The sequence below is a fragment of the Talpa occidentalis genome, unplaced genomic scaffold, assembly GCF_014898055.3.
Source record: "Talpa occidentalis isolate TD23 unplaced genomic scaffold, MPIMG_talOcc4v2.1 talOcc4.13, whole genome shotgun sequence".
NCBI classification, from domain to species: domain Eukaryota; kingdom Metazoa; phylum Chordata; class Mammalia; order Eulipotyphla; family Talpidae; genus Talpa; species Talpa occidentalis.
This window is the reverse complement of record NW_023601322.1, coordinates 41034283-41056778: the sequence shown is the minus strand read 5'-3', so window position 1 is coordinate 41056778 and position 22496 is coordinate 41034283. Positions and strand designations below refer to the sequence as shown.

The 22496-nt window shown below is 39.7% G+C and overlaps 1 protein-coding gene across 1 annotated transcript in view; it reads right to left on the bottom strand.

Annotated features, from left to right (window-relative positions):
* ROCK1 (Rho associated coiled-coil containing protein kinase 1) overlaps positions 1 to 22012 on the bottom strand; it is a 129766-nt gene extending 107754 nt beyond the window's left edge. Inside the window, exon 1 of the mRNA XM_037508756.2 lies at positions 20990 to 22012. Coding sequence (XP_037364653.2) covers positions 20990 to 21082 — 93 coding nt within the window. The 5' untranslated portion in view covers positions 21083 to 22012. The remainder of the gene's footprint in view (positions 1 to 20989) is intronic.
* Between the last annotated feature and the right edge of the window lie 484 nt (positions 22013 to 22496).

Sequence of the window (22496 nt, the reverse complement as noted above, 5' to 3'; positions counted from 1 at the left end):
TTTCTTAATCTAATTTCAATGTCAGGTAACTTCATTCAGTTAAAAAAAAAATCACATTAAAAGAAAAAGAAGAATAAACTATCATTACTTGAGTTACTCCTGGTGCTGAATCTCCACTTCACCTAATATAGTAGTTATTTGTTGTTTTGGACTATGCAGCATGTCATTTCCCATTCTCTTTGTAACTGAATTCTGATTTATAACCCAACCCCATCATGAAATCCTTATGTCTTGATAAAAGCTGACTTCTCCCCTGTCCTGAAACTGGAGCACATGATGGTGGCTTAAACTTATTAGCATACCATTCTTCTGACCCCAATGATTACTTCAGGTATGTGTACATGATCTGAGTTGGTCAGATCAGTTAGAAAGTCAATTTGAAGGTTAGAAAACTGTAGTGGGAAGTACCTAGTAGTCGTGAAAGAACAAGTAGTGGTGAAAGATAACTAGCAATACCAAAAGTTGTCCATCCAAGAAAAAAGACAATACTAACAAAGCAGTTCTGGAAAACCAGCTGAGTGATATCAGTAGGTCCCTGATTCAGACATTTCAAAAGCTAGAATCGACCTATGAAATAGTAAGAGGGAAAAAAATTCTTCACTGATTAAGCTAATTTGGATTGAATTTTAGTCCTTTACCATCAAAAAGATTCCTTATTAATGTAGGTAAAGAGGAGAAGAAGTTTCAATAAGCCCTTAGCCACCAATACACTAGATTTGGTCAATGGCTGCTCTAAACTACTATAAGAAAGGAGTAGGGACTGAGCTAAATGCTAGAATCACCAAACAAATCCATTGCTTTTATTTCTACCATCATTATAACTCATTTAATTATAATAAATACTTATTTACACTAAGACTATCTGAAAAACCTGTTTGAAGTTAATAACTTCTTCCTCTTCTTTTCAAAAATGGTAGATGCTATCAAGGATGGTATTAAGAGAGATAATACCACGAAGTCAGTAAACTGGAGTGGCAGGATAAGCTCCAACAGGCAAAAATAAATAAATAAATAAAAATAAAAAGTTTTGGGGCCAGAACAGATAAGCACAGGTATGAAAGTAAAATAGACAAAGGGGCAGCCTTTTATCATCAGCTGATACTTGTTTTTCTGAGGTTTCAAACCCTGCTTCACAGATTACACATGAAACAGTCACCACTACTCTATGAAGTAAATTATTATTAACTGCATTTTACAAATTGAGTGAGCTGCTACTTAAGAGAGTTTAGATGATTTATCCAAGGTCAAAGAAAAGAGGGAAGCAAGGAGGGGTGATATAATGAATATCTAAGTTACTGTCTACACTGCCCTCCTTTTCCTAGAAACTGCTTCCCCCATTGAGAGAGTTCCCAGGAGATTCTACCCTCTTTTCTTATCACAACTGATTACTGAGGGGTGGGCACCTGACCCAAGCTAACCCAGAGCTCTGGATTGAAACTCAAAGATTTAAAGCTAGTGGTTAAAGTTGAGCTATTAGACATAAAAGTCATATTTTACATAGGTGACTAAAATCAGTCTACAATCAGAGTGAATGATAACCCCCACATACAGAGAGAAAGAAAGACACACACAGAGAAAACTGGTTTGCCCATGAGGCCCAAATTATAGTTTTTATTGAAGCTCAAATGAATCTTTACTGTTAACGACAACTGGTTTTCCCTGAATCTAAAAGTTCTTGCCTAAGAAAATTCAAGTTGGGTTATATCACTTACAACTGAGAAAATAGTAACTCAATTAAAAAGCAAATGGGAAAAAACAGGGATATTGGGTGGGAAGCTAGTCACTCATAGTAATAAGTATTAACTGAACAATAATGCCTAGAATTGTTAAGTACTCCAGAAATTCTTATTAGAGAGGGAAGACTAAAACTCAAGTCAAACTCACTCATGAAAGCAAGTTCTAGCAAATGAGAGATTATAATACTGTAGAGTTCAAAATAGAAAGCAGCAATGTAAAACAGTTGTGACGTTTGTTAGTCTGTAAAGATAAGAAAAATGGGGAAGACATAGGTAAGCACTCAGAAAGAGACAGAACCTAGAATTTTGAGAGCTAGCAACATGCTACAGAGAGTGAGAAAATTCATTGGGAGTACACAGTCCATTTCACGAAGTGGTAGGAATTATTACCAAGTAAATAGTATATAAAAACCACATGACAAAAAGTTAAGAAAAAGAAAGATACAGTATAGATTATACTGGCAAACTATTAGGATACCTCACTGACCCACTAACATTAGGTTGAAAATTTGAACTTGGGTATGGTAGCAATAACAGAAAGCAAAGATCAGATCAAGAAATGTTTCAAACAAATAATCCCATACTACTCTTCTCCCAAATTTCCAACTCACATTTCTAACTATAGCAGAACCTTCATAGGTAAGCAAGAAAAGAAATAAATACTAACACCTGAGGCCTCCCCGGAGGCGCAGTGCGTTGAGCGCCACACTGTGAAGCTGTCTTCAGCCTCTGCAGTGCGGGGTCGATTCCTGGACGGCCAGGGAGATTCCCACATGGTGTGGCAGAGCTCTCCTAGCTCTCCTACTGCTCCCCTCAGCAGTGTATTTTGGTCCTCTCCCTGTTCTGCTCCCTGCTCTGTCTCTGGTGAATCCTCTCACCCTCCAGTGCCTCTGGCCTGTACCCCAGCTCTTGCATAAAAAATAAAAAATAAATAAATCTTAAAAAAAAAAAACTTCTTAAGTATAACACCTGTATGACACTACAATCCTTGCATATACATTATTTCATTCAATCCTAATAATTAAAACCTAAGAAGTATTATCATGATTCTCATTTTGCAGATTAAATATATTCAGGTTCAAAGAAGTTACATAATTTGTCCAAGATCACACAACTAAATAAAAAATTGGCCTGTGGAGTGAGGAGGTAGATAATAATCCACTTGGTCAGCACAAACGTCCTTTTTCCCAGGACAAATTATGAAGTAGATAATGATGACAATGATGATAATGAAAGCTACCATTTACTAAATGCTGGGAACTATGCAGAGCATGTTACATGCATTATCACATTTAATATTCCTAACAGCTTTCTAAGAGTCTATGACTAATCTTATTTGAACATGATGTGCTTGAGTCCTAAATAAGTTAAGAAATGCCCAAAGTCTCGTGACTGACCTAGCTGGGATTCAAAATCACACAAACCCAAAGGTGGCATCAGAGTAGATTCCAGGCTTTGCTACTGAGAGAATAATCTGAAAGTTAACCCAAAGAGGTGCTGCAACCGATGGTCCCTTGACTTGGAGTGAAATTGGAACACCTCATGGATACTGAAGACCAGTGCGGACAGCACCAGAAGCACCAGAAGAGATTCACACTTCATTACACAAAAGGTGGGTGGGGAGAAACACCTAGAGGTTGTGGTCCTGAATGGGAGGCTGCCTAACAAATCACAGTTCTGTTGCCTGGTTAACAGCCCAGGAAAGGGGAGCATTCACTGGTATGAAATCACAGACCACTGACTGAAGGAAGATATATGAGGAGAAATTGGGGTGCTCCTAGCAGATCCAGTTGCCAACAGTGTGCTGGACTATAATCCCATCCCCTCCACTCTTCAAGGATGGTTTTGACTTTGTGGAGCTCAAAGTGCACAGTACACAGAGATTCAGGTCTGGAACTACAGAGAGGTGCAATGCTGGAGCTGCCACAGGCATGAATCAACTCCCTGTCCCCACTTCCACAAACATCTAGACTCCTGGAAAATGTGCACCTGGTCCAATTGACCAGCTGCAATACCAGGTTGCCAGATCTATAGAAGACAAGAAACACCCAACATATAAAATCATATAAAGCTGGGAGAAATTAAAAAAAAAAAACCCACAGCACCATCCACCATCTACTGGAAAAGCCTCTCAGTTACTAGTACAGTCACTTAAAAAAAAAAAAATAGGAAAATTTAAAGCAAAATGGGCAGACAGTGATACACGACACATGAAATCATGACACCTCAAGGGAATGTGTCATCACAAGGACAGAACTTCTAGAATCCAAACCACAAAGAAGGGGGAGATTTTATTCTCCTATCAGACAGAGAATTCAAAATTGCCATGATAAAAAATTCAAAGAACTGGAAGAAAACTCGGAAAAATAAGTGAATGACCTGAAAATAACTCCAATGATCAAAAAACATAAATGGAAAATTTATATAAGAAAATAACACAGATGCAAGATGTAATAAGATCAACAGAGGAGACAGAAAATTCTGGAGAATCAGATCAAATGGCAGATCAAATCAAGGACCTCAAGATGATAATGCACAAAGAAACCAGGTTGTTAGAAAGATAAATACACACACACACACACACACACACAAGAAACACTTTAAGAATCACTGGACTCAGGTCCTCCCTGGTGGCACAAGGGGTTAAGACACAACCTATGAAGCTATCAGCAGCCACTGCAGCACCAGTTCGATCCCCAGGCAGGGAGGAGACCCACATGGCACAGCAGACCTCTCCTGACTTGCCTGCTGCTCCCCTCAGCAGTGTATTTCAGTCAATCTGCCTGTTTTGTTCCCCACTCTGTCTCTGGTGAATCCTCTCAACCCCTACACCTCTGGCACTGTACCCCAGTGCTTGTATGCATAAGTAAGTAAATCTTATGTTAGTAAATCTTACTTACATATGCATAAGTAAGTAAATCTTAAAAAAAAAAAGTATTATTGGACTCCAGTCAGAAAGGAAATGTAAGAACAATAGGTATTGCAGAAGCACAAGTGACAGGAAAATAAACAAGAGATATTATTCAAAGAAATAATTGAGGAAAACTTCCCAAACCCAGAGAAGGAACTGATAATACAAGCTAAATGCCTGGTTATCTAAAATGTAGAGACCTACACCAAAACACGTAACCGGTTAAACTTCCAAGAGTTAAAGACAAAGAAAGAGCAGTGAAGACAGATGGAAGAAAGCATATAATCAATGAAATCACCCCCATCAAGCTGACATTAGACTTCTCTGGAGCAACCACAGAAACAAGGAGAGAATGGAATGACATATTCAAAATACTTAAAGATAAAAACTGTCATCCAAGAATATACTATATCCTACAAGACTTCAGATAGGAGGGAGAAATACAGGCCTTTATAGACAAAAAGAAGGTGAGAAGTTTGCAAACACTACATATCTACAACAGAAATGTTGAAAGTTCTGCTATCTAATTTGAAGAGATGAAAACCCACCAAAAAAAGCAAAAAATAACAAAAACAAAAACACCTGAGCAAGTAAACAGATAAAGCCAGAAAACTGAAGACAAACTGGTATATATATATATATATATATATATATATATATATATATCCATTGTGTATATATATGCACAATGGAATACTACTCAAAACTGGTGGTAGCAAATCCTCATATGTCAAGAATCACCCTAAATATAAATGAACTTACCTCACTGATCAAAAGCCCCAGAGTCGCCAGTTGGCTAAGAAAATAAAACCCAACTTTATGTTGTCTCTAGGAGACCCACCTGAGCGCCAAAGGTAAAAATTGGCTGAAAGTAAATGGTTGGGGAAAAACTCCAGAAAGGGGAGACATGACAAACATATCAGATAAAATAGAATCTACCTAAAAAAGATGAAGAGACAGGGACCGTCATTATATAATAATTAAGAGAACAATATATGAGGAAAATATGACACTCCTCAATATATATGCAACAAATAACAAATGGAGAATCCAAATATTTAACACAACTATTAATCTTGAAAATAGACACTGGAAACAGTTGTAAGAAACGTCGACACACCACTCTATCAATGGACAAATTTAACAGACAGAAAATCAACAAAGAAACAAAAGCCTTAAATGAGGACGTAAACCACACAGGATAAATGGACATATACAGGTAATTGCACCCAAAAAACCTGAGTAGACAATTTTATCAAGTGCACATCAAACATTCCACAGGACAGACTACATGTTAGGTCATAAAACAAATGTCAATACACTTATGAATTTGAAATCATATTAAATATCTTCTCTGATTACAATGTTTCAAAATAGAAATCAATCACATAAAGAAAACAGAAAATACCTCTGTATGTGAAAATTGAACAATATACTACTGAATGGCTACTGGATTAATGAGTATTGAAGAAAAAAAATTTTGAAACCTGGAGACAAAAATGAAGACACAAACTGCAACAACGTATGGGATGCAGCAAAAACAGGACTAAAAGGTAAATATAGGGCCTCCCCGGTGGCGCAGCGGTTGAGCGCTGGGTTGCGAAGCTGCCCGCAGCCTCTGCAGCGCCGGTTCGATCCCAGGCTGCTCCCAGGCCACTGGAGGAGGGTCCCACATGGCGCGCAGACCTCTCCTGCCGCCCGCTGCTCCCCTCAGCAGTGTACTTCGGTCCTTCTGCCTGCTCTGCTCCCCGCTCTGGCTCTGGTGAATTCTCTCACCCTCCCGCGCTTCTGACTGTACCCAGTGCATGTATAAATAAATAAAATGAAATAAATAAATCTTTTAAAAAAAAAAATAAAAAAAATAAAAGGTAAATATATAGTAATACAGGCAAATATTAATAAACAATGAAGAATTAAAAACACTAATTTGAAGGGACATATTTATTCCTTCATTGAAGCATTATTTACAATAGTCAAGTTACGGAAGCAACCTAAGTGCTCAGAGACAAATGAGAGGATTAAGAAAATGTGATGTATATATATGCACAATGGAATACTACTCAATTATTTAAAAAAGATGAACTCCTGCCATTTGCAACAACATGAAGGAATTAAGCTAAGCAAAACAAGACAAAAGGAAAATGACAAATACCAGATGTCTTTGCTCCATGTGGAATACAGAGAAGACAGAGTCAGACAACACCAAACCAAAGTCAAACCCTAGATATTTGACTGTAAAACTGAGACTACCAGAAGGGGAAGAAGGAGAGGAAGGCAGAACAGGGCACAATGGACTATGGGAACCTTGGAGGGCTATGGATACCTTGGTAGTGGGTGTGGTATGGTAAAATATACCTGAAGAGGCAGAATCCTACATTCATGAATCATATACAGTACTGTAAACAAATGATAGTTTAAAAAAAAATTACATAATCTGACTCCAGAGCTCATACTCTTAGCCACTATGCTATATTGCTTCCATGACCAGAAATTACTACAATGAACACACTACCTCAGTAGAAATCAGCAAAGGAAACACAATTAGGAAGCAATGAGCAAACAAACAACTTTAGAGTGGATGATAAAAGTCAGAGGAGCATTTTCTTTGTCCTGCTGTTAAAGAAGTAGCAAAATTCAAGCAATCAATGAAAGAGAAGAAAGAAAACTTGTAAAACAAATTTTGGTAAGGTTGGAAATTTAAATAAACTTGTAATAAAGATAATTCATTTGAAGATGGTTTAACATTAGTTATTTTTGAATTACAGTTCTAAAGAAAACAAAGGTTCAGAGAGTGAACGATTATCTGTCCAAGATCATACAATTTTTCAATTTACAGTTTACACAATTAGAGAGTAGAATTCAGGCTTCAAATTCCCCACTTCAGTTTTTCTTTTATTATATCACACCATATCTACTTTCTTAGAAATTAATGTATACATTAAGTATCTACTGGGCTGTCAAGTAATTGACAAGAGAGCTGTGCTTATGTCATTTATCCTCACAATCTCCTAAGGTAGTTACCATTATCCCCATTCCAGAGATGTGATAACCAGACATTATGGTGGCTGAGTAAATTGTCCAAAGACCAAGGACTGGTAAATAACAAAGCCAGGATTGGTAGTTACCCCTGACTGGAAAAAACCATGTTCCTCAAATATCAAAGTGTATGTGAATGGGACTGGGAGGTAGAGAACTGCACTACCAGATAATAAAAACTTGAAAGTTACTAAAAAGCCTTTAGAGTTGGGCCTCCCCAGTGGCGCAGCGGTTGAGCACTAGGCTGCAAAGCTGCCCGCAGCCTCTGCAGCACCAGTTCGATCCCCGGCCACGGGCAAGGGTCCCACATGGCGCATGGGCCTCTCCTGCCGCCCGCTGCTCCCCTCAGCAGTGTATTTCGTCAGTCTGCCTGTTCTGCTCTCCCCTTTGGCTCTGGTGAATTCTCTCACCCTCCCGTGCTTCTGACTGTACCCAGTGCTTGTACTAATTAATTAATTAATTAATTTAAAAAATCAATGATGAAGGAGGATGTAATATCAATATACAAAAATCAGTTACATTTCTATACTGTAATAATGAACTATCAGAAAGAGAAATTTAAAAAAGCAGTACCATTTACAACTGCATCAGGAAGAATCAAACACCTAGAAATAAATTTAACCAAGTAGGTAAAAGACCCATACAAGTACAAATAAATGGAAAAATATTCTGCACTCATGAATTGGAGGCATTAATATTGTTAAAATGCCCATAATATCCAAAGCAATCTACAGATTCAGTGTGATCCCTATCAATATCCAAAGGCATTTTTCACAGAAATGGAAAGGAACAAACAATCCTAAAATTTGTGTGGAACCCCAAAAGACCCCAAAATGACCATACCTGTCAGAATGGCTATTTTCAAAAAGATAAATAATAAATATAGGCAAGGATGTGGGGAAAAGGAAGATTTGTGTAATACTGATGGGACCGTAACTTGGTACAGTCACTAGAAAACACTATGGAGAACTGCCATATGATCCAGCAATACCACTTCAAGGTAATTACCCAAAGAAAATGAAAAACCTAACCCATAAAGATAATATCTGCACCCCCTATGGCCATGGCATCATTATTTACAATAGCCACAACATGGAAACAGCCTAAGTTTTCATCAATGGATGAATGGGGGAAAAAAATGTGCGTGTGTGTGTGTGTATTATTCAGTCAAAAACAGAGAATAAAATCCTGCCATTTTTTATACCAAGCTCATAGATACAGACAACAGACTGGTGGGTGACAAAGATTGGAGGGTATACAAAATATATAAGGGTTCAAAAGATACACTTCCAGTTACAAAATAAGTAAATCATGGGAATGTTATACATAGCATGGTGACAACAGCCAATAACACTATATTGCATATTTGAAAGTTGACAAAAGAATAAATCTTTTTTTTTTTTAAGATTTATTTTTATTTATTTATACAAGCACTGGGCACAGTCAGAAGCGTGGGAGGGTGAGAGAATTCACCGGAGCCAGAGCGGGGAGCAGAGCAGGCAGAAGGACCGAAGTACACTGCTGAGGGGAGCAGTGGGCGGCAGGAGAGGTCTGCGCGCCATGTGGGACCCTCCTCCGGTGGCCAGGGAGCAGCCAGGGATCGAACTGGCATTGCAGGGGCCGCGGGCAGCCTCACAACCCAGCGCCCAACCGGCGCGCCACCGGGGAGGCCCATGAATAAATCTTTAAAGTACTCATCACAGAATAATTTTTTTAACTCTATACAGTGATAAATGTTAACTGGATTTATGGTGGTAACCATTTCACGATAGAAACATATCAATTCATTATATTGTATACCTGAAGGAAATAAAATGTAAATGTCAACTATAATATATGTCATTATATATCAATAAAAACAATTGTGAATTTGCAAATTATACCAAAGATAAAGAGTTAAGATTCCTAAGATTATGTTAAGCAAAATAAGTCAGAAGGAAAAAAATTGTCAGATCATTTCACTTATAGGTGGACTATAGGGTACCCAACAAAGGGTCAGGAAAAAGACAAAACTTGCAGGCAAACCACAGATCTGAGGCATACAGCAAGAGAAGGGAAAGGAGATGGGTCAAATGGGGGCGGGAATGTAACAGGGTGGTCCCCAGGAAAGGGGGAGGATCCAGGTTCCCTGCCCCACCCAAGGGAGGGTGTAGCTGAGCAGGGAGAAGAAGCTGCAGAGGAGACTGAGAAAGGAAGGAAGCAGGATGGAGAGCAAGAAGAGCTGGAGGAGGCATGTGGAACAGAGAGACATGAAGAAACTGCACCTGCCTTCTGGTCGTGGTCTGGCTGAAACAGATGTGGGTGAGAGACCAATGGGGAGGTTAACAATGGCAGCTTTTATCTTGATTTTGCTCTTTTCCTCCCAGACTTGTCTGGTTGTTTCTGATCCTTTTCTGTGTGTCCCCACTGGAAGATGCTTTAGACTTGTGACAGGCTTTGGGGCCTTGCTCTGGGCCAATCCTGCTTGGGTGGACTTTTACCCATGAAGGGATGGGTAACTTTGGGTGCTTGATTTAGAAACTATATTCTTTGCCTTTCCTGTATTGTTTACTAATTGTATTAAAGTTCCTTCCCATTAAAGTCTCATATGTTTTGTGTTGATGACAGAACCTATTTAGAGCAGGCAGGTTTGCGGGGTCTGGGGTGCCCCTCTCCCTGACCCATAACAGGAAGAGCACAAGGGGCTACGGTAATGCTTCACAGGTGCTGTGGTAGTGGGAAAATTAGGACTACACTTGATGTATTGTACAAAAATGAACAACAATGTAAGAAAATAAAAAAATGAATTAAAAAAAAAAGAAAAACAGACATTTGTAAGTTAAAAAAACAGTTAAGATCCCTAATATTTATAAAACACTCCTGAAAGTTGAGAAAAAGAAATAAAAATAAACAAAAAATATGGACAGGTAGTTCACAGAAAAGAAATTCAAACAGCCCTTAAAATATGAAGAGATATTCAATCTTAATTTATATGAGGGACAGAAATTAAAATTACACTTCTCGTCTATTAGATTGATAAAATTTCAAAACAGTATGTTGTTGGTACATCCCTTATAATCAGGGAAATGCAAATCAAAACCACAATGAGATACCACCTTACACAGTAAAAATGGCACATATCAAAAAAACTAGCAACAACAAATGCTGGCGAGGATGTGGAGAAAAAGGAACTCTCCTACATTGCTGGTGGGAGTGCAAACTGGTCCAACCACTGTTGAAAGCTGTCTGGAGGTTCCTCAGTCTACTAAAAATGGAGCTACCATATGACCCAGCAATTCCACTCCTAGGGATCTACCCAAAGGACACAATAATGCCTGGGGCCTCCTGGTGGCGCAAGGGGTTAAGATACAACCTATGAGGCTATCTGCAGCCACTGAAGCATGAGTTTGATCCCCGGCCAGTGACTTACTCACATGGCACAGCAGACCTCTCCTGACTCGCCCGCTGTTCCCCTCAGCAATGTATTTCAGTCAATCTGCCTGTTCTGTTCCCCACTGTCTCTGGTGAATCCTCTTCACCTCCTGCACCTCTGGCCTGTACCCCAGCTCTTGCATGCACAAATAAATAAATCTTTAAAAAATAATAATATCTGTACCCCTATGTTTATTGCAGCACTGTTTATAATAGGTAAAACCTGGAAACAAGCCAGACACCCAAAAATAGATGACTGATCAAGAAGATGTGGTATATATACACAACAGAATACTATTCAGCAATCAAAAAAGATAAACTCATGCCATTTGCAACAACATGGATGAAGCTAGAAGGAATTATGCTCAGTGAAATAAGCCAGAAGGAAAAAGAAAAATATCAGATGGTTTCACTTATAGGAGGAATATAGGGGAACCAAATAAGACATCGGGGGAAAAATAGCAATACAAAACACAACAAAACAAAAACAGACAATTATATATCAGAGACATCCTGTAGGGGAAGAGGAGGGAGAGGGAGAGAGGGAGAAGCACTGGAGACTGTGGTGATGGTGCATGGGTACACTGGTGAAGGAAATTCTATAAGGACTACACCTGGGGGGGAGGGCAAACATTGTTTAAAAATGAACAATGATGTAAAAAATATATCAATCAATCAATCAATCAATCAATAAGTTGTTGGTGAGGGCAACAAACAATCTCATATATTATGGACAGACATTTAAAATAAAAGATCTTGGAGGGGGAAAACATTGCAACAATAAAATTTGATCTTGCTATCCCAGTTCTAAGAGTCTACTTCAAAAACACACTGGCGAAAGTATGAAATTATTTAGATACGATGTTACTCACAGCAGCAGTATCTTAAATAGCAAATGTCCATCAATAGGAGATTGAACAAACAATGCTAACATCCACAAAATGGAACATTAAGCAGCTGCAAAAAGGAATGAGGGGGGGCCTCCCTGGTGGTGCAGAGGTTGAGCGCTGGGTTGCAAAGCTGCCTGCAGCATCTGCAGCGCCGCTTCAATCCCAGGCCACTGGGTGAGGGCCCCACATGGTGCGCAGACCTCTCCTGCCCCCCGCTGCTCCCCTCGGCAGTGTATTTCGTCAGTCTGTCTGTTCTGCTCTCCCCTCTGGCTCTGGTGCATTCTCTCACCCTCCCGCACTTCTGACTGTACCCAGTGCTTGTATAAATAAATAAATAAATCTTAAAAAAAAAAAAAAAAAAAAAAACTTGGCCTTTGTTTTTTTAAAAAAAAAAGGAATGAGGAAGATTTCCATGCACCAATATGGGGAATGGTGTGTGCCACATTTTCTGGCAGAAAGGCATACACATAGAAATAGAAATACACGCACACACGTATTTGCTTATATTTGTAATAAGAAACAATGAAATATTAAATCAAAAAATGAAAATGGAAGGGGCCTCCCTGGTGGGGCAAGAGTTAAGACGCAACCTATGAAGCAATCTGCAGCTACTGCAGCACAAGTTTGACTCCCGGCCAGACAGGGAGCAACCCACATGGCATAGCAGACCTCTTCTGACTACTACTCCCCTCAGCAGTGTACTTCTGTCAATCTGCCTATTCTGTTCCCCACTTTGGTGAATCCTCTCTCCCCCCCCCACCTCTGGCCTGTACCCCAGCTCTTGTATGCATAAATTATCTTTAAAAAAAAAAAAAAGAAAGAAAATGGAAGAGGGAAAAGAACAGGGTAGAGATGACATGGGTAGAAGTAAGAATCTTCCAAACATATCTTGTATAGTTTTTATTTTTAAAATGCATAAATGTTTTACATATATAAAAAACTAACATTAAAGCCAAAAAGAAAGCAATTCTTAAAATTTGAAAACTGAAGTGAAGGAGCCTAAATGATGTCAAGTTGGTGACAATAACAGAGAAATTACTTAAAGTAACTTCAGAACATAGTATTTTGATCACATGTTCTCAAATTAAACATTCTAAAATCAAATAGAGGTACAATAAAACTGTAAACTTCATTTAGTAGTCTTACGAGATATATTTTTATATATAGGATAAAACAAATGAGTAATTCTGTTAATGTTGTTCGAACTAGTTTTTCGTGTAAAAGAAACTGAAGTAATGATAAACGGAAATTAGAATTACCAGCATAAAGTGTTTCTCTCTTTTTCAAAAATAAAATTCCATAGCTCTATTCATTAAACAAGAACAAGAAACAATTTCAACCTAGTTGTGATGAGTACTGCTAGTATCTGGATTGTGATCTCACAATATCATTCCAACTAAAAGAAAAAGTTTGGCTGATTTCCAAGTCTGGGGCAAGAATTGTGTAAGATGAGTCCGGGCACCTTATTTCATTAAATAACAAGTAAACTGTATCAAAATTATTAGGGTCATAGATATAAAACAACAGAAAGCGTTTCCAATTAGTGAAATATCAACAAAGAGAACACTAGCAGGGATGACAAAAACTGACAGAAACATACAAAATACGTCTTTTTAAATAGTTTCTATGATGACAAAAATTTAAAAAGAGAGAGAAAAATTCTGAGTATATTTTGTTTGCTGACTCTTATGGACCGGATGAATGGATTCTTTAGCATATTCAGTTGTTAGGCAATGGGAAATCATAACAGGAGAGCATAGTGTAGGAGGCCAATCAGGGCAGGGGACATATACCCCTGATTCTCCTGTCAGATCAATAACCTCTCTACTGAAAATCCAGTTTCCAAATTTGAGTGCATTTAAGAATCCATATCTCACGCAGAATCCTAAAAATAATACCAAAATATTCTGATTTTGTCTACACATGGGCCCAATTCCATTTTTAACAAGTTCCTCAAATGAATCTGATAGGCAATGTACAGACTCACATCTGAAATTATTCACTGAGACCATTTTACAAGTTTTTAAATATATCCTCCATTTTTTTAAAAAGATTTATTTATTTATACAAGAATTGGGGTACAAGTCAGAGGCGTGGGAGGGTGAGAGAATTCACCAGAGACAGAGCGGTGAGCAGAACAGGCAGACAGACCCAAGACACTGCTGAGGGGAGCAGCAGCGAGGCAGGAGAGGTCTGCTGCATGTGGGTTTCGCCCTGGCCGGCCGGGAATCGAACCCACGCTGCAGAGGCTGTGGACAGCTTCACAGCGCAGGGCTCAACCCGCTGTGCCACCGGAGAGGCAAATTTTATCCAAATTTTAAAGGAAAAGATATGATCACATCTATCCTCCAAATTTTAAAGGAAAGATGATCACATCTCTTACCTCCCCTTCCTATCTATTCATAATTTATCCTTTTCCCAGGATAGTAAATTCCACAAAAGCAAGAACAATGTTTGCTCATGGTGTTCACAGTGCCTCTCAAAATACCTAGCACACAGTAGACACAAAACATTTGTTGAATGGAAGAATAACAGCAAAGAAAAAAAAAAAAGTCAACTGCAGTTCACCAATTCAAAATTAGTTCCAGAAAATAATCTGAGATAAAATGTCTATTTCTTGCCAAAAGTCAGTATAAAGAGTATGGAACAAAGACTATAAATAAAATAGGGGAAGAACAATAAAATAAAAATAAATAAGCATGGGTATAAAGAGGGGGCATAGGTTAGCTTACATTTTAAAATAAGACACAATGACCTCCCTGGTGGCACAGGGGTTAAAGACAGCGCTATCGAGCTATAGCCACTGCAGCACAAGTTCCATCCTCAGCAGGTCAGGGAGCAACCCACAAAGGACTGCAGACCTCTCCTGCCTCTTGCCCTCCTGCTTCCACTCAGCAGTGTGTTTCAGTACTTCTACATGTTCTGTTCCCACTCTCTGGTGAATCCTCTCACCCCCCACACCTCTGGCTTACACCCCAGTTCTTGCATGCATAAATTAATAAATCTTTAAAAAAATAAAATAAGACACAAGTTTACATAAACCTCCCTGAGATATACTTTGTACATTAATCTGAACATTTAACTTCCTCTAATTTAGAAACTATTAAAAAAAAAAAAAAAGTACTCATATTTCACAATTCCAAATAGGGAGAGCCAAGTACGTTAGAGAAGAAAATTTTTTTAGACACACAAAGAAAGTCTACTACATAGTCCAACTCTTCATTCTACAAAGAGGGAAACTGAAGCCCAAAGACAAAAAAGATTCACTTTATAGAATTAATAGTAAAACAAGGATATGCCAATCCTCTGAATTTCCAATCCAATGTTCTTTTCATTACACAAAGCTAACATATTTTTTCATTGTGAAATGCAGTATTATCTGCACATCTTGGACATACAAGTATGGTAACCATCACTACACTCACACTCAGGATTTAAACTAAATGAATATACCCTTTTTTTTAAATGCATACAAGAACTGGGGTACAGGTCAGAGGTGTGGGGGGTGAGAGGATTCACCAGAGACAGATTGGGAAACTGAACAGGCAGACCGACCTAAACACTGATGGGGAGCAGAGGGAGAGTCAGGAGAGGTCTGCTGCGCCATGTAGGTCACTCCCTGGCCAGGGATCAAACTCATGCTGCAGTGGCTGCGGTCAGCTTCATAGGTTGTGTCATAACCCCTTGCACACCAGGGAGGCCCCAATATACCCTTTTTGTAAGCAGGGATGGGAATGAGGGTATACCGCTATTGAACAACCTTCAGTTTTAGAACTCCATAAGTACTATTTTTTGATACATGGGCTTTTCTGTCATTTATCATAACAATTTCAGTTTTTAACATATATTATACACAATACCAAAATTTACAACCGTGAAATAAAACTAAACTGTAAAGTTATGTAAAACTTAATCTAAAATGGATAATCTATTCTTTGTTCATTATAAAATTTTATATGTGCTTCCTTCTTCTGGATTAAAAACATTTTTGACTCAAGAGATTAATGAATGAGTCAATTCATGTCTCTGCTGTTACTCTGAGCCACCTCCCTATACACCCACAGGATGCTTGCAGAGTAAGAGGGCCTATTTACAGCATGCAACTTGAAAGTACAAAAAATACAGAAAGAGAGCAATGTAACAACTAACTCTCCATAAACCAGCTCCCAACTCCCCTTCTTATTAATCTAAATCCTTGGCAGAAAGTAGGTATATTATAAATCATGACTAAGCCAATAGACAGACTCCAAAAGCCCCTCCCCATTGTACTGAATCCCATCTAAATATCTCTATTTTCAGTTACAATTGCTTGGGCTCTTCAAGGAAGATCATTTGGGTTATGAATTTATGGACAAGGCTCTGAGGTGCCATATAAATTATTATTCACTCAGAGAAAACAATATGATTTCCAGTCTAAACACAGGGAGTAGTATGTAATGGGAATACCATAAATGTGACAAAAATAATAGTTGTCATTGGCAAATGCCTATTTAGTGTCATATAATTGGTTTGTCTGTTTTATTTAATCCTTACAACAATCTAGTACTATTACCCCCCTATTTTCCTGAAAATGTAACCAGCTTTAAGAGGTTAAAATAGCTCACCTACAAAGTACACAACAGAGTCTAGATTTGAATCCAAGTTTAGACCCTACACAAAGATTTGCTAAGTAAATGAACGAACAGAGTAACTTATTTTTTTTTAAAGTTCTTGCAACATATTAACATCAATCAAAACTAACCAGATATGCAACTGATTTTGGCAGCACCCATTATTCATAACACTGGCAGGTATATATAGCTTAAAGGTCCAAAGATTTCATGACCTCGGGTCTTTTCATTCCACCAAAAGTGACATAAGCCCTAATATAATCAATTCCATTAGTAGGACAGAAGGACAATCTAGAATCTGGAAAGTTAGCCAACTTCTGTTGTAATAATCCAAAATAAGGCCCAGGATTGTCAACTTTAATGTTCACAGCAAAAAATCTACTCAAGTGACAGGGATAGTAGTGACATTAAAAACAAAACAAGTTAAGCATATAAGAGAAAGAATATGACTAAGATGACATCTAAATAGAGATGCCTAGTAGGCAGCTAGATATTCAGGACCTGAAACCAGATAAAAAATTAAAGACTTGGATATCACTAGCATGGAGATGATAGCTACAAGAATGGATGAACTTCAAGAAAAAGTTAAGTACAATAGGCCAAAGATTGGGGATGAGAAAAGAAGTCAGTAATGGAAAGATGGGAAGCAGTGGATCGAGGAAATCCAGGAAAGGATTTAAATGAAGAAAACTAAAAAAAAATCAATCACCTGAAACTTGATTTACATTTATTTTCCACACTCTGAAAAACTAATGGGAAATGGTTGTAATAAATATGAACACAGGAAACAGCACTGTTAAAACTCAGTACTACTGAACTAACATTGATTCCCGTCTCTCCCTTCAATTCATCTATTGCTACACCTCCACCAACAAAAAACAAAAATTGGAAACATCATGCTTTATTGTATCCTTAAAAAGTACAGTAAACATGCTATAGGCAAGATAGCTGTATTTTCAGGAAATGTATGTCAAACTTCCAGACAAATACATGCCTAACCCTCCTACCACCTACTTTTGTTTTTCTTTTTTAATTTACAAATCATATGCATTTTTCCCTCTGGAAAAATTAAGACTATTTTTCTATCCCTTATTCTGTTTTCAAAGGTACTCAAAACTACTGACAATTTGTTATCATTCTCAGGTTAAAAAAAAAAAAGTTGAGAAAAGGAAAACAGCTCTTGATAATATGGAAGAAAGGGCACTGGAAAGAATCTAACTTACAGAAAACCAAGATTGAGTAATTGAATGATCTAGGAAGTGAAGAGTTACCATAATGTTATCTTAATATCTGCAAAATACTTCAGCATTACATTAGCAATATGAAAACTGGACTTATCAAGTTCTTGAAATAAATTTTATGTATTCAAGGAAAGGTTGGATAGCCACTTATCAGAGCTTCTTGAAGCCACATTACTTTACAACTATTAGTACTACAACTACTCTCTCAACAAAAAATGTTTTGTGGGCAAAGTGGTTCAAAAAACATTTGTCAGCAAACTCTTCTAAAATCAAAAGGCTTGGAACTTTCATTTCTGAAAAGTGGCGCTGCTCAAAAAAGTAAATAAACTTAATTTGACAACTTTAGTCTTTCCCCCAAAAGCCCTAAACCTAGAGTGCTGCACATGGCACATAAAGTGCATTCAATAAATATCAGTTACAGAAATCCACAAAGGCGGGGCCTCCCTGATGACGCAAGGGGTTAAGACATAACCTCTGAAGCTCAAAGCAACCTCTGAAGCTCACAGCCGCCACTGCATCACCAGTTAGATCCCCAGCCAGGGAGCTACCCACATGGCTCAGCATACCTCTCCTGCTGCCCACTGCTCCCCTCAGCAGTGTATTTCAGTCGACCTGCCTGTCTGTTCCCCACTCTGTCTCTGGTGAATACTCTCACCTCCTGCACCTGTGGCCTGTACCCCAATTCTTGTATGGATAAATAAATGAATCTTTAAAAAAGTCTTGGGCTCCATGATACCTGACTATCCTAACTTTGAAAACCCTTGATTGCCTTTGACTTTTCCACTTTGTATAAACTTTCCTCTTTTATCCCTAGTTCTCTAAGGTCTCTCCTATCATATCAGTTTCAACTTGCACGACTGTACAAATGTTTCCAAATCGTTTAATTATGAACTCAGTTTTGTATCGCCAGTCTACTGATGGTTGTTCCACTACATCTAAAATTACCTATTCTTTCCAAGCAATTTCAAAAAACTTTGCTGTTCTCACCCATGTTTTTTCATCATTCTATATAATCTAGGCTCAAATTTTTAGAATCATGGATTCCCTTTCTTTGGTTCCCTCTTGTTACCAAACCTTGCCAATCATGTTTCAGCAATACTCCCTTCCCATACTCATGCCCCAGTTTTGGGCTTCAATCATTTCTGGACTGTTAATAAAAGTATTTACGAACTCTCCAGTCCTAGCCCATCTACAGTCTCTTTGCCCACAACTGCCAGATTAATCTTCATTCATCCTGGCACGGTCTTGTTTACAAATATTTAAGAGCCACAACATATTGAAGAAAATCTAAACATTCCTAGGTCTAGCAATCAAACACAAATCTATCCCAAACTTTATCTTCTGCTCCCCTAAACATGTCATAGTCATGTCTCCACCCTTCACTTATAGTATCTTTTACCCTTCTTTTGAATCTCTTCTATCTAGATCCTATTCATCCATCAAAAAACATACTGATTCTCTCAACTCACAGTGATACCTTCTTTTTCATTTCCAAAGCTTATATTACCTATACCAATTACTTGAAATTTATCATCAATTTTCTCAATCTGTGAAGTGCTTTGCTTTTTTCTGTGCATGTACGAAACTAGGTCTTGTCTTGTTAGATCTGTATACATGAGATTAGGTGCTTGCAGCCAGACCAGCAATTTCAAATAGATTAGACTCTCAAGGAAAATATCCATGACTTACAGTTCCTTATAGTCTCCACATTTCAGTAAATCACCAAATGAAACTATACCAAGAGGCTAGAAGACAACTGAAGAAAAACAAACAACTACTAAACCCTCCCTACAGTACCACTTCATGGAACATGGAAATCAAAAAGCAAAGTAAAATCAAACTTTATGGAAATTGGCTAAATAGAAAGATGTGTCCTAAAACCTTCCATTTCTTTCATTCAATAAAATGTTTTAAATTGCATTAAGCATTAATCTTCTTGTTTCTCAATATGAAGAGTATCTGTAATGTGGGTGATATTTGAAACACAACCCACAATACTCTTGTTTCACACTCAAAAGCATGTAAGAGTAATTTTGAAAGCTTTTGGGAGAAACCTTCTTATAGAACTATAAACATTTAAAAATCTACAGGGGTTTTTAGAAACCCTGAAATGAATGCTAATTTTAAACAGGCTACATGATTTTCCTGATTCAAGATGAGATTTTTAAATTGTATTATTTCTATGGATGGCATTATTTTGTTCACTTAATCTGAAATACTGTTTATATCTGACATTAATTTTCTGAAGAGGCAGTAAATTACTATTCATATACATACTTTCTGCAATTTTAGAGACTGTCTGGTTTTGTTTCTACTAAAGCAGAATTATAATTTTTAATTATTCACTAAATGGAGAAACTTGCTTACAGAATTTGTAAGCAAACTGACAAAACTTGAGAACCCCAATTATTTACGTATAATTGCATATGCTATAAGCCAGTGAAAGATTTTTAAAATAGAATTTTTGTCTTTTTAAATCATAAACTGCTTTAAAATGTTTTAAAAGAAACAACTGTCAATTACCAAAAAAGGCAGTTATGGTAAATTATGTGGTACTTTTGTAATCTACAATATTGTAAAAGAACTTAATACTGAGATGATCTATCATCAGTTATCTCGAGTTTTTACACTTAACAGGCCAGTAAAAAGTCCCATCAGACTCCAGTCACCTACGACATTTTGGCTCAAAAATCACTTCCTCAATATCGATTCTCCATTGTCAGTTCCAAGTCTAAAAACTGGACCCTTAGGAGTTAAATCGCTGTCAGTAGAAAGTAAGCTTTCCAGCATTACTAATCAAGCTGACCAAAAGATGAATATTACTAAGATCGCCACTCAAGTCTATATACGTGGTAAAAAAATAACACTGACGTGGTAACTTCGTATATGATGCCTGGAATCGTAGTTTATAACTATTTTTTGTGTAATGATGAGCTGAATCACGGCTAAGAATTCAGAACCGTTAGTATCATACCAACCAATGATAAACGGGGACACGCTCGCGATATTAGTGGTACTCCCAAATTCTTCGGATGAAACACCAGGTTCTTGGCGTTCCCCGAGATGATGCACACCTGACATTTTCCCCGCACATAACTAGACAAAAACACACTCTAGACCCCCAGACGAATAAGAGGCCAGCGCTACTACTCACCAGCAGACAATCCGAATTCACTTCCGATTTGGGATCCCTCAGCAGGTGATCGAGCTTTTCAAACCGCGCATCAAAAGTGTCCCCAGTAGACATTGCGGCTGCTGCGACAACAGACGACACCAGCCACAGCAGCGGAAAGCAAGTTCAGCCAATTTCCTCCGGGGGTGCGCTGGCTGCGGCAGGGCCGGGGGCCGAAACCTAGGGTCACCAGGTGCGCCCGGCTCCCCCTCCTGCTCCTCACTGAGGGGAACTCCGCTCTCGAGACCCCGGGCCCGGGGCAACAGCGACCCACAGCCGCTCCGACACCCACAGTCGCATCCCACCCGGCAGCCCCTCCCGACAGCCGACGGCGCGGGAGCCACGGGCCCCGTCCCTCCCGCGAGGTGCGTCAGCCTAGCGGGCCTGTGCCGCCGGCGACCACCGAGGGTTCGCGGTCCCCGGATGGGCAGGAGGACAGAGAAAGAGAAGCAGGGTGGAGACTCCTCGGCAGAGGGGAGGGGGAAGAGAAAAGGAAAGGGCGGGTGCAGAGTTGTGCCAGCTGCTGCCGCCGCCGCCGCTGCTTGGGCCACGGGCCCGGCCCGTTCTGCTCGGAGGCGCCGGAGGCGATTTAGTCCCGCATCCCTGGCTCTACTAGGTCCGACCCGAGGTACCGATCCGTCACGACCAAGAGCTGGTCCCCGAGGCACAGCTTCACTCTCCCATTTTGTCGCGTCGCCGCTGAGGCTGCCGCTGCGGTGACCGCCTGGGCAGGGCGAGGTCGGTGCCCGACGCAGATCCGGAGACAGAAGGCTGGAGAGCTGGCGGTGAGAACGAAGAGAGTCGGGTCCCGGCGACGGCTAAACGGGGAGCTCCTGGGAGGGGCTGCAGTCCGGGCTTGGTAAAGGGCGAGTCTCTGAGGAGAATGCCTGGGGGGGGTGGGGCGAGGGGGGCCTTGAGGGACTAATATGTCCGCCTTCCGCTGAAACAAATGCAGTCCGCTGGCCACTGCGCATGCGCAGCGCGGACGTTCGTTGGGGAACTAGCCCGGCGCGGCGGAGGCGCGCGCGCTCCCTCGCGCGCGCGCACACCAACGTCTTCCCGGGGGCGGGCTGCCGGGGCGGGGGGCGGGGCGTTCGGGGAAGACTGGCAGCTGGGAGGAGCCGACAGGGCGCGGCGAGCGGCCCCGCCCTAGAAGGCCTGGGACTGCTGTGGGGAGCGTCTGGGGCGCGGAGCTGCAGGGATGGGCCGGCGGGGGTGGAGTTCTGGCCTCGCTCCGGTCGCGCTGGCAACTGCTTGGGATCTGCTCTGGGCTGCAAGCGGTCCCCGGAATTCTGAGAAGAAAGGAAAAGTGCTTGTTATTGTTGTAGAGGAGATAGGTTCTCTTTTACGCAGGATGCCTTTTCGCCGACAGGTTATCAGCGATTTAGCACCAGCGGAGATTGGTTTTCAGTAGTGCCGCATCGTGGCCCCTGGTGACCCCCCCACAGCGTTTGACCCATCTAGTCTCTAGAAGTCAGGCCCAATTTAG